The 12,942-nt window shown below is 33.9% G+C and overlaps 1 protein-coding gene across 1 annotated transcript in view; it reads left to right on the top strand.

The window, feature by feature from the left end:
• Nucleotides 1-12,942, top strand: part of TOGARAM1 (TOG array regulator of axonemal microtubules 1) — an 88,514-nt gene that overhangs the window by 67,910 nt on the left and 7,662 nt on the right. Inside the window, exons 18-20 of the mRNA XM_054591791.1 lie at nt 567-685; nt 8,289-8,478; nt 9,812-10,031. Coding sequence (XP_054447766.1) covers nt 567-685; nt 8,289-8,478; nt 9,812-10,031 — 529 coding nt within the window. The remainder of the gene's footprint in view (nt 1-566; nt 686-8,288; nt 8,479-9,811; nt 10,032-12,942) is intronic.

Consider the following 12,942-nt stretch of genomic DNA (forward strand, 5'->3'; position numbering starts at 1 on the left):
ATTAGAGCTCCTACCATGCTGCAGAACATTGATAGGGAGCTCCTTGAAGGGAAGCCCCATTTATCCTGGTAGATAATGGGATTCAGAAATGTCTGTAAAATGATTGGCTGAGGGAATTCCAAGTGAAAGAAAATATGAAATCGTTTCATAGAAAAGTATTCCATTTAACAAATTATTTTTTTGTAAAAATATGTTCAATATTGTAAAATTTTTCTATGGTTACTTGTTATTTCTCTCTGATAACCTTGGGCAAAGGATTAATTTATGAAAGGATATTTCAAAGATATATGATAATACACATTTTAGAACATATTTTCTGTCTATTGATGTTAAAGACTTCAGCTTCATTAATATAGAACTTATTAAAATAACCATGAAAAAACTATCTTATGCAAGGGAAGCATTCTGTATTTGTAAATCATTTCAAGTACAAGTATCATGGCGAGGGAAAATGTTTGAACCATAAAAGAAGATCAATAATGGTAGTTATGAAAATTACTTTCAAGAGTTATTTCATTTTACTAGTTATAAAACTTTCATTACACTGCTCTTCTTTATATTTGTAGGGTTTGGGAGATTTACCACTAGATACTCCTTCAGCAAAAGGAAGGCGGTCTCACACTAGTAGTGTTGGAAATGCAAGGTCATCATCTGTTTCTAGAGATGTTTTCAATTCAGTTGAAAGGTAAGATCATTCATAATTCACATCATTAGAGAAATTTCTCCCCAGTGATAGTAGTCTCATTTGAATGTTTCCATGAGCTTTCCCAGAGGTATTAGCAAATTTTAATGGAGCTTTAAAAGTTCTTAAGGACTTAAAAAGTGTGAGGTAATTAGATTTAATGAGGCAATTATACATATACTCACAGCTTCTTGCTTTTACATGTATGAAACATTAGTAAAGAGGGAAATCTACGATAGCAGAGGACTAAGTGGAAGCTCCACTAATGTCATCCCAGGACAATTGAGAATTACAACTAAATTGTAGAGAAATTATCCAGAATTGTCAACTGAACACTAGCTGTAGAGAAGCCTTATAATCAAGGAGAGACAGAAGAAACCACTTCATCACAACAAGACTGGTAGGCAATGTGGAGGAGGTATGAGAGGGCAGGCGGGGCCCCCACAGGTAGCAGCTGAAATTCCAAAGGAATATTTCAGCAGCTGGGGGCTTCCTGTTGAGAACTGTAGGGTCTAAACCCCAACCTGGGTTCCCCAGCCCACAGTACTAGAGCCAGAAGGCAATGCAGACAACATCCAACTATGAAAAGCAGCAGGGTTTCTGTCTGGCAGGGAGAGAGGGTTGGAGATGCTGAGAGGCTCTTAAAGGGCCAATGCACAACATTCAATATGCAGTCATTTACCCTGGGCTCCAACAGAGGGAGGGCAGAGTAGACTAGAGATGCTTGAGGAAAACCTTGGGGGTGTGGCTCTGGGGAGATAAGGAACAGCCACCAGGATCCCTATACTGAGTCTTCCGGACACTGCAGAAGCCATCTTTCTCAGGAAGAGCACTCCTCTCCAAGTAGCATCAGCCTGTGGGGAAGCAATAGACCTCCCCACAGGAATTACTCTGCCCCACCCTGTGGTGCTTAAGCCAGATTGCTCATTACATTTTGATTAGATCAACAGTGGGTCCATTTAGTGGCTGATTAGTTTACACCTAAGGTAGAAGACACAAAGAAGCAGCCATAATGGGGAGACAAAGAAACAGGCTCCAAATGAAAGAACAAGAGAATTATCCAGAAAAACTCGATGAAATGGAAGCAAGCAATTTTATCAGATGGAGTAATGATTATAAGGATACTCAACAGCATGAATGAAGTCATAGAAACCATAGAAAAAGGACCAATCAGAAATAAGGATTGCAGTATCTGAAATAAATTATACACTATAAGGAATAAACAGTAGGACACATGAAGCAGGGGATAGAATCAGCGTTTTCAAAGACAAAGTACAAAAATAAACACAGGCAGAGCAGCAAAAAGAAAAAAGAATCTAAAAAAAGGAGGGGAGCTTAAGAAACATTTTGGACAACATGAAACATAACAACATTTGCATCATAGGAATACCAGGAGAAGAGAGTGAGCAAGAGATTGAGAACCTATTTGAAGAAATAATGAATGAAAACTTCCCTAATCTGGTGAAGGGAAAAGACACAGAAGTCTAGGAAGCTCAGAGAGTCCCAAACAAGTTGGACCCAAAGAAGTGAAGGCTTCTTTGATATGATACAGTTATCATATTATGTAGATTGTTAGAGAATATTTTTATATCTCTAACAATAGGTGTATTTATATTCTCATTAGGTGTAATGTTTTATAAAATGTCAGGTTAAATTGATTGTGTTAGTAAAGTCTTATATCCTTACTGATTTTCTGTCTATTCTCCATCAATTTCTGAGACAGGAGTGTTGATATCTCCTCCCATATTTGTGAAATTGTTTACTTATACTTTCTGTTCTATCTCTATTTGCTTTGTGTATTTTAATGCAATGTTAATTAAACTCAGATATATTTAGATTACTTTTGACTTTTTGATAAATGGGCCTTTTTATCATTATGACATTTCTGTTTTTTCCTCAGTTAATATTACTTTTCCTAAAGTCTACTTTGTCTAATAGTTTAGTAGTGTTTGTATGATACGTCTGTCTGTCTTTTGATATGTCATTTTTTTAAATAACTTAACTAGATGTAATTCTTATTCCACATCATTTAGCCATCGAAGACATACTGTTCAGTAGTTTTTGGTATATTCACTGAGTTGTGTGACCATCATCACGATCAATTTTAGGACATTTTCATCACCTCAAAAAGGAATCCCATACTCATAAGCAGTCACTACACATTTTCTCACAATCCTCCCATTTCTCATTGCAGGCAGTTTGGCTTCTGTGGATTTCAAAGCTCTGGACATTTCATATCAATGGATTAAAATATGAGGTTTTTTTGTGACTGACTTCTTATACTTATCATTATATTTTCATAGTTTGTCCAAGTTTGTAGCATGTATCAATAGCTCAACCCTTTTTAGAGCTAAATAATATTTCATTATAAGGATATTTGTTTATCTACCCATTAGTTGATAAATCTTTGGGTTTTGTTGTGTACATGTTTCTATCTCTTGAGTATGCTGGAGTAGAATTACTGGGTCACATGATAACCCTATATTTAACATTTTGAATAACTACCAGACTGTTTTCTATGTGGCACCATTTTGCAGTCCCACCAGCAATAAAGAGGATTCCAATTTCTCCACATCCTCATCGACACTTGTTATCCACATGGGTATAAACTGGTATCTCATTTGACAGACTCTCTGTGACAAAATTTTAGATAGGCTTTGAGAGCCCTCTTTTGCACTAGGCTTCCTCTTTGGGCACTATTCTTGGCCTACCTAAGCCAGTCTTAGCAAACAATCCTGCTAAATCATTCCCTTGCTTCCCCTTGTTATCTGACTAGGTTCCTCATCTTACACCTTTGATGTACAAATATGCAGCCCACTGGATATCTTCTCTTAATGTCAATCCAGTGACCACCTCACTATGTATGTTGGCTATAAATCCCTATTTGTCTGTGCTATATTCAGAGTTGAACACACTTTTTCTCTCCTGTTGCAGTAGTCACATCACTATTGCAGTAGTCTTGAATAAAGTTTTTTTTATTATTTTACAAGTGTCAGAATAATTTTTCTTTAACACACTGTGGTTTTGACTTGCATTTTCTAGTATATATTTTTAAAGTGATTTTATTTGTAGACGGTATATAATTGTCTTGCTTTTTTATTCAAACTAACAACCTCTGCCTTTCATTTGGGGCATTTGACCATTTATATTTGATGTTAATTACTCACATAGTTGAGTGAAAGCCTGTCATCTTGATAGTATTATTCAATTAATCCTATAGTTTTTATTTTTTTCTCTTTTCTTGCCTTTTTTTTTATTTTGATTGATGTATAAATGTGTGTTTATTTTTGTATTCCATTTATCTCCTCATCCTTTGTTTTAAGTGGTTCATCTAGACTTTGTAATATACATACTTTATAGTATGTATCTTCCTCTTCTAATAATCTACTTTCAAATAATATTAGACCAATTTAGGTATAATGTAAGAACCTTACAACAGTATATTTTTATGCCCCCTTTTATCTTTTATGCTATTTTTGTCATGCATTTTACTTCTACATATATTATAGTCTCTGCAATACCAATAATGTAGTTATATTTACTTTGAATAGCCAATATATTGTATAAATGGGCCATGACTATGTTCATTCTTTTCTTTCCTCCAATTTCATTGAGCTATAGTCGACATATAACATTGATTAGTTTAAGGTATACAACATAATTATTTGATGTATGTATATACTGTGAAATGATTACCACAATAAGTTTAGTTAATCCATCACCTTACATAATTATTTTTGTCATAAGGCCTTTTAAGATTTACTCCCAGAAACTTTCAAATATACAGCCCAGTACTGTTAACCATAGTCACCAGAACTTACTTATAATTGGAAATTTGTTCCTTTTGACCACCTTCACCCATTTTGCCCTTACTCTCTGCCTCTGGCAACTACCAATCTGTTTCTGTATCAATGAGTTTGGTTTTTTTTTTTAGATTCCACATTGATGTGAGATCATACCATATCTATCTCTCTGGCTTATTTCACTTAGCATAGTTCCCTCCAAGTCTCTCCATATTGTTCCAAATTGCAAGATTTCCTTCCTTTTATGGCTATGTAATCTTTCATTGTGTGTATATATACCACATTTTCCTTATCTATTCATCCATCAATGGACATTTAGGTTTCTATGCCTTAACTATCGTATATAAAGCTGCAGTGAACCTAGTGGTATGTGTATCTTTTCAAGACAGTGATTTTATTCTCTTTGGATATAAAACCAGAAGTAGAATTGCTGAATCATATGGTAGTTCTATTTTTTTTAATTTCTGAGGAACCTCCATACTGTATCAGATTACGTTTGCACTAAGAGTGCACAAGGGTTCACCACATTCTTGCCAACACTTATTTCTTGTCTTTTTATTTTAATTTTTTTAAATATTTTTTAAATTTATTGGTTTTAGAGGGGAGGAAAGAGAGAGAGAAATATTGATTTTTTTTTTTTGGTACTACTTATACAAATTTGTTGATTGTGGTATGTGCCCTCACTAGAGATTGAACCCAAAACCTTGGTGTATTGGGATGATGCTCTAACCAACTAAACTACCCCATCAGGGCTTCTTGTCTTTTTTATAATAACCATTCTAACAGGTGTGAGATGATATATCATTGTGATTTTTATTTGCATTTCCCTGAAGATTAGTGATGTTGAGCACTTTTCATGTACCTGTTGGCCATTTTTATGTCTTCTTTGGAAAAATGTCTATTTATTTAGTTCACCTGCACATTTTTTAATCAGATTGCATTTTGGGGGGATCATACAAGTCCTTTATATTTTTGGATATTAGACTCTTATCAGATATTTCAATTGAAAATATTTTCTCCCCTTTAGGTTGCCTCTTCAGTTTATTGACGGCTTCCTTTACTGTGCAGAAGCTCTTTAGTTCAATATAGTCCCTCTTGCTTATTTTTCCTTTTCTTGGCTTTGTTTTTGGTGTAAGATTCAAAAATAGCATTGTAAATACCAGCGTCAAGGAGCTTACCACCTGTTTTTTGTTCTAGCAGTTTTATGGTTTCAGGTTTTACATTCAAGTTCTTAATTAATTTTGAGTTAATTTTTGTATATAGTTTAAGATAGAGGTCCAGTTTCACTCTTTTGCATGTGGGTGTTTGGTTTTTCCAACATCATTTATTGAAGAAACTATCCGTTCTTTATTTTATATTCTTGACTCCTTTGTCTTAAAGAAATTGAACATATATGTGGGGGTTTATCCCTGAGCTTTTCCTTTGAGTTATGTCTGTTTTTATGCAAATAACATACTGATTTGATTACTGTAGCTTTGTAATATTGTTTGAATTCAGAAACTGTGATGCCTCCAGCTCTGTTTTTCTTTCTCAAGATTGCTTTGGTTCTTCTGGGTCTTTTGTGGTTCCATGTAAATACTAGGGCTGTGAAAAATACCATTGGAATTTTGATAGGGATTAAAATGAATTTATAGATTGCATTGGATACTATGGACATTTTAACAATATTATTTCTTTCAAACATCTTCCATTTATTTGTGTCTTCAATTGTTTTTATCATTGTCTTACAATTTTCAGTGTACAAGCCTTTCACTTCCTTGGTTCCTAGATATTCTATTTTTATGCAATTATAATTGGGATTGTTTTCTTAATTTCTCTGATAGTTTATTATTAGTGTCTACAAACACAAATAAATTTTGTATATTGATTTTTTTATCCTCAACTTCACTGAGTTTTTTGATTGGTTCTAAGTTTTTTGGTGGAGTCTTTAGAGTTTTCTATATATAATACATCATTTGCAAATTAAGGCTATTTTACATTCTCCTTTTCAATTCAAATACCTTTTATTTCTTTTCCTTGCCTAATTGCTTTAGCTAGGACTTTCAGTAGTACATTGAATAAAAATGGTGAGAATGGGCATCCTTGCCTTGTTCCTAATATTAAAGGAAAAACTTTCAACTTTTTGTCAATGATTGTGGTAGTAGCTATAAGCTTGTCATATATAGCCTTTAGTATGTTGAGGTAAATTTTCTCTATATCCAATTTGTTGAGTATTTTTATCAGGAGTGGAAGTTGATTTTTATCAAATGCTTTTTCTACATCTATTGAGATGATCATATAACTTTTTATCCTTCATTTTTGTTAATGTGGTGGATCACATTGATTGATTTGTGGATATCGAACCATCCTTGCATGCCTGGAATAAATCCCACTTGGCCATTGTGTATGATTCTTTTAGTTTATTAAATTTGATTTGCTAATATTTTGTTGGTGATGTTTGTATCTCTGTTCTGTTATTCTTAATGACTTCTCTTTTTTAATAAATTTATTAATTTTAATATACATAGTGACTTCTTACATGTTACTTTATCTTTCCTCCTAAGGTATATTAAGTGTTATTTTATTATGAAGTCCATCTTGTTTTGAACAATAAAAATGCCATCTTTATAGATACATTTCAGTAATCGGATGACTTCTTGAGGTGTTCTTCTGTTTTATTTATTTTTATTTATTTGCCTTCTATGTATTATATAGTCCTCAGTTTAAATATAAATGTAATCCTTTATTTTTCTCATTATAGAATTAATCACTTCACAAATTAACCTCAGATTAATTTATTTAAAGAAATTAAAAATAATGGATAAATATATCCAGGATCTGTATTCTTAGATCATCATCTGTATCTACTTTTATAATGATTCTGAGTCATTCATTAAATCACTACTCTTATGATAACTTTAGCATTGATTTTTATACTGCTAGTCAGTGAAATGGTTGTAACTGGTAACTGTTACATTCTCTTTAGGACCTATCAATTTACAGGGAGAGCTCTTTAATGTCAAAGGTTTTTGTCACCTGATACAATGAGTCCCCCTTCATAGCAGTGGAAAACATTGTGCTACTATACTGTCATTGAAATCCTGCTGGTCTCAAATTTCTAATTTTCCCTTGCACGTTTACATGTCTTTTTCATAGAGAAAGGTTAACACAGAAGGCCTGAGATTTCAGTACTTAAAAAGCCCTCCTCGCAAAGGTAGCTTGTGGCTGACATCCATGAATCAGGATTCCAAGAGAATTTTCACCATTCCCTAACTAATAAGTATAGCTTTGGTGCCTAAGTTATTTGGGCAATCAAAATTAATTATACTGAATTTCTTCTTTCCTTTTGGGAGTCTGGAATTTTGGTATGTTCTAGACAGAGGACCAACCATGACTAATATCCAATAAAAACTCTGGACACTTACCATCTAATAATCTCATTGGTAGACAACATTTCACATGGGTCAGTTTATTGCTACAGAAATTAAGTCTGTACTTTGTGACTCCACTGGGAAGGACCCTGTCATGCTTACATCTGGCTTCCTCCAGACTTTCACCCATGTGCCTTCTCCCTTTGCTGATTTTGCTTTGTATCCTTCCTCTGTAATAAATCTTAATTGTAAGTATATCTACATGGTGAACCCCATGCCTCCTAGCAAATCACCAAACCCAGGGGAAATCTTGGGGGTCCCAACACAGGCATAGGGGTTATGGATTGGATTATTTTATGAATTCTTAGGAAGTAAATATATAATGAGAATTATTTATATGTTTGTATTTTTATAAGAATTAATAATATTAAATTTACCTTTCTTTTACTTTAGAGAGGTAACTGAAATTCATGAAGTCACTAGAAAATCAGTTCCCCATAATTCCTTTGAAAATGCTGAGTATATCAAAGTCATAACAGGTTTATTAAATGCAAAAGACTTTCGTGATCGTATTAATGGGATTAAGCAGCTTTTATCAGATACTGAAAACAATCAAGAGCTTGTTGTTGGAAACATTGTGAAGGTAAGGATACATCAAAATTAATTTTCATTTTCAATCTGTGGCTAATAAAGTTTATTAGTATAAAAAGCTGCCCTAAATCTTAGTATCTTATATATTATTTTTAAATGTTAAAATAATCTTAGTGAAAAGAATAGATTACTTAGGATTTGCTCTTTTAAAAGCATTCTAGAACAAGCTAAAGTAACTAGAGAACAGTAACAAAATAGCTACTTATTTGTATGAATCTTCCTACTGGGTGGTAACTCATTGAAAGCTCTTGAAACCCAACATTCAGTGAATATATGTGGAGTGAATCAATAGCTATTTTAAAAACCAGAGGATTTAAGAGATTTGATATTATTTAAGAATGTATATATTAAAATTTTTGTATGGAGGTTAGACATATAAATATGCCAATTTATATACCTACTTTTAGGAAAACAAGAAGCAATAGAGAGATAGTAATAAATGTTAAATTCCATTTTGAATTTTATTAAGTGCATTAAACTTGGCAAATATACTATATATAACTAACTACTCTTTTAATTCCAGTGGTGTTGTCACATTAATTTTCAGAAGAAAAGTACCACATTCCTATATCATGGGAACCAGAAAGTTACATTTTTTTATTTTGTTGAATAAAAATAAATCTCTTAGGAAGACTATTCTTAACATGAAAAAAAGTACATATTTTAAAATATATATATTATTTTTTGTATATTATATATATCAGGAATTACTAGTTAATAGTCTCAGCCTTACAGAATAGCTCTTCACTCACCTGATGTGACTTAAGAATTGTTTAGCATTCACTTTATTATATCTTTAATTTATGAAAGTTAAAATGAAGAGCAAGGAATAATTGTTAAAGTAATGAAGTTAAGAGGTTATAATAAAACTTAAAATTGCAGCTAAAGTTCTCATAATAAACCTAAACTGAATCTCTACAGTAAAACCTACATGTTTACTTTTGTTATGAATAAAAACTTCTCTTAATTCCTTAGCATTAGCTAAGCTAATCTGCACCTTCCTGAAAAACATCATTTTTATCACATCTGTAGTAAATCAGTCATCTGCTTACTGAGTCAAATTTCTCAACCTTAATTTAATTAGGATGTCTTTTGGGGTGATTTTTGAGGTCTACTCTTTTTGCTATAAGAAAATTCAACACTTAGATTTATCATTCAAATTTTTTTGACGTTTCTATTTTCTAAATTCAGGTTAAATAACGTGTGTGTGTGTGTGTGTTTAAACAGTATGCTAAAGGAGAAATAGCATGAAATACCTAAAGAAATTTAAATACAATAGTTATAAATATTACTTCAGTTTAAATAATTTACCATTTTACTTTCAGATTTTTGATGCTTTTAAATCTCGGCTTCATGATTCTAATAGCAAAGTAAATCTGGTGGCTTTGGAAACAATGCACAAAATGATTCCTTTGCTTAGAGACAACTTATCTCCTATAATCAACATGCTAATTCCAGCAATTGTAGATAACAATCTGAATTCCAAGAATCCAGGCATCTATGCTGCTGCCACAAACGTTGTTCAGGCATTGAGTCAGCATGTAGGTAAGAAACCTTATTTTGGCACTCCAGTTACTTGGACTTTATTTTTGTACTTTCTTATTTTACATATTTTTTGTAATGCTGAAATCCTGTCTATTCAGTTTTTATTATTTAATGTTACCATAAAGTCTCTTCTTAGTATATTTTAAACTACTTCTAGTGATTAAATGGTATCCCATTAAATTGACTTTCTCTCCCCTTATCTTAGACTTTTCAATTTTTTTTTTCTTACCTCAGCCTTACATCTTATACAAAATTAACTCAAAATGAATGGTAGATTTAAATGAAAAACTTACCTATAAAACTTCTAGAAGATAACACAGGAGAAAATCCTCAGGACCTTACAGCTTGGTGAAGAACTGTTAGCATGACACTAAAAGCATGATCAATAAAAGATGATAAATGGGACATCATCAATATTAAGAACATTTGCTTTGCCAAATACCCTATTAAGTGGATATAAACATAAACTACAGATTGGGACAAAAATACTTGTAAACCACATATGTGACAAAGAACACATCTAGAATATATGAAGAACTCTCAAAACTCAACATTTTTTAAAAAATGAACATTCCAACTAGAATATGGTCAAAAGATATGAAAAAACTTTTTACCCAAGAGGATATGTGGGTGGTAAATAAATACATGAAAAAGATGTTGAACATTACTAGTCGTTAGGGAAATGCAAATTAAGACCATATTACTACACAAGTGTCCTAGGGCTGCTATTCTAAACTATAGACTGAATGGCTTCAAAACAGCAAACATATCCTTCTCACAGTTCTGGAGAATGGGAAGTCCAAGGTTAAGGTGCTGGCAGATTCTGTGTCCGTTGAGAGCCCATAGTCTGGTTTCATGGATGGCTGTCTTTCTGGCGGTGTCTTGGCATGATGAAAGGGGCAAGGGAGCTCTCTGAGGCCCTTTTTAAGAGCACTAATCCCATTCATAAGGGCTCCACCTTTATGACTTGAATCATCTCCCAAAGGCCCACATTTAAGTACCATCACACTAGAGATTGGATTTCAACATAAGTATTTGGGGAAGAGGATTGGGAACAAACATTCAATCTATAACAACTATTAGAACAGCTAAAATAAAAAATAGTGACAGTACTAAATGTTACAAGGTTGCAGGGAAACTGAATGTACATTGCTGGCAAAAGTGTAAATGTTATGACTACTCTAGCAAATAGTTGAGCTGTTTCTTAAAAAAACTAAACATGCACTTACCATATAACTCATCAATTACATTACTAGGCATTTATCTCAGAGAAATGAAAACTCTCTCCATGTAGAAACCTGTACTATTATTCATAGCAGCTTATCTATAATAGCCAACTGGAATACCTATAGGTAATTTAGTAGGTTAATAGTGAAACAAACTGATACATCCATACCATAGAATACTATTTAGCAGTAAAAAGGAATGAACTGTTGACACACAGCACAGTTTGGATGGATCTCAAGGATATTATGCTAAGAGGGAAAAAAAGCCAGTCCTTAAAGGTCATATGCTGTAGGATTCCAATATGTAACCTTCTCAAAAGGACAAAATTATGAAGATGGAAATAGATTAATAGTTGTCAGAGTTTAGGGGCAGTTAAAGAAGAGGGACTGAATGGGACTATAAAGAGGTAGCACTAGGAAGATCTTTGTAGTGTTACAATAGTTCTGTATCTTAATTACAGTGATGGATACACAATCTACACATGTGATAAAATGCCATAGAACTGTATACACATACTGTATCGATAAATGTCAGTCCTTGTTTTGATATTGTGCTACACAGGTATCCTGTGATATCCAAAAGTAAAGTGATCCTCTGAAACCTTTCAAAATCCAAAATGGCCTAAATTGAAAAAGCAGTTCCCTTAGGAGACATCTTTCTAATGGATTGACAAAATAAATCAAAATAAAGCACGGACATACAGTTCAACTCTATGGCAGCTGGATGCTGAGATACTGTTTGTAGTTGCTGAGGAAGGAGATTAGCAGTGCGACTCTTGACTGTTAGGGGTACACATTGCCCCTGTATTGTCTCACTGCAGACAAATGCTGAATGGTTTTTCACGTTTCTTTGTAAAAACTAAAATCACCCTGGGATTTCTTTTGGTTAGCAGAACCAGGTATTAATGTAAGTCTCTCATAAAAGCAGGGTGACATAAAATGAACTTTTAAAAAGCAGGGGAAGGAGATCCAAGATGGCAAAAGAAAGTGGAAGCTACATTAACCTCCTTCCAAGACAAACCTGGAATTACCACTAAATTGTAGAGAAGTCATCCTAAATAATTAACTGAACACTAGCTGGAGAGAAGCCTTATAACCATGGACAGACAGAAGACCCCTTCACCACAATGATATTGATAGGGAGCATAGAGGAGGTGTGAGGTTCAGGCTGGGCTCCCACAAGCAACAGCTGAAATTCCAGAGGGCCATTTCAGCAGTGGGGGGTTCCGCCTGAGAAGTGTGGCGTCTGAACCCCAAGCCAGCTCCCAAGCCTACCACACCAGAGCCAGAAGGGAACCCAGATAACATCAAACGGTGAAAAACAGCAGGGTTTTTGTCTGACAGCTGGAGATGCTGCAAGCATTTTAAAGGATCAATGCAAAAAATTTTATTTGCACACTTACCCTGGGTTCAGAGAGAGAGTGGGTAAATGAACTAGAGATGCTTGAGGATAGTCTGGGGCTGGTGGCTCTAGGGAAATAACTGAAGGAACAGCTGCTACGATCCCTGTACTGAGTCATTCCCCATACCAGTGAAGCCATCATTCTCAGGCAGAGCACTCCCCTCCAAGTGGCATTAGCCTGAGGGGAAGCAAGAGCCCTGCCTGCAGGAATTACTCTGCCCTACCCTGTGGAGTTTAAGCTGGGCTGCTGATTACAACCTACTGCTGTATCACTGTTAAGTTT

The sequence above is a fragment of the Pteronotus mesoamericanus genome, unplaced genomic scaffold (assembly GCF_021234165.1).
Source record: "Pteronotus mesoamericanus isolate MK-2021 breed Mesoamerican mustached bat unplaced genomic scaffold, CSHL_Meso_final contig_100, whole genome shotgun sequence".
NCBI lineage: Eukaryota > Metazoa > Chordata > Mammalia > Chiroptera > Mormoopidae > Pteronotus > Pteronotus mesoamericanus.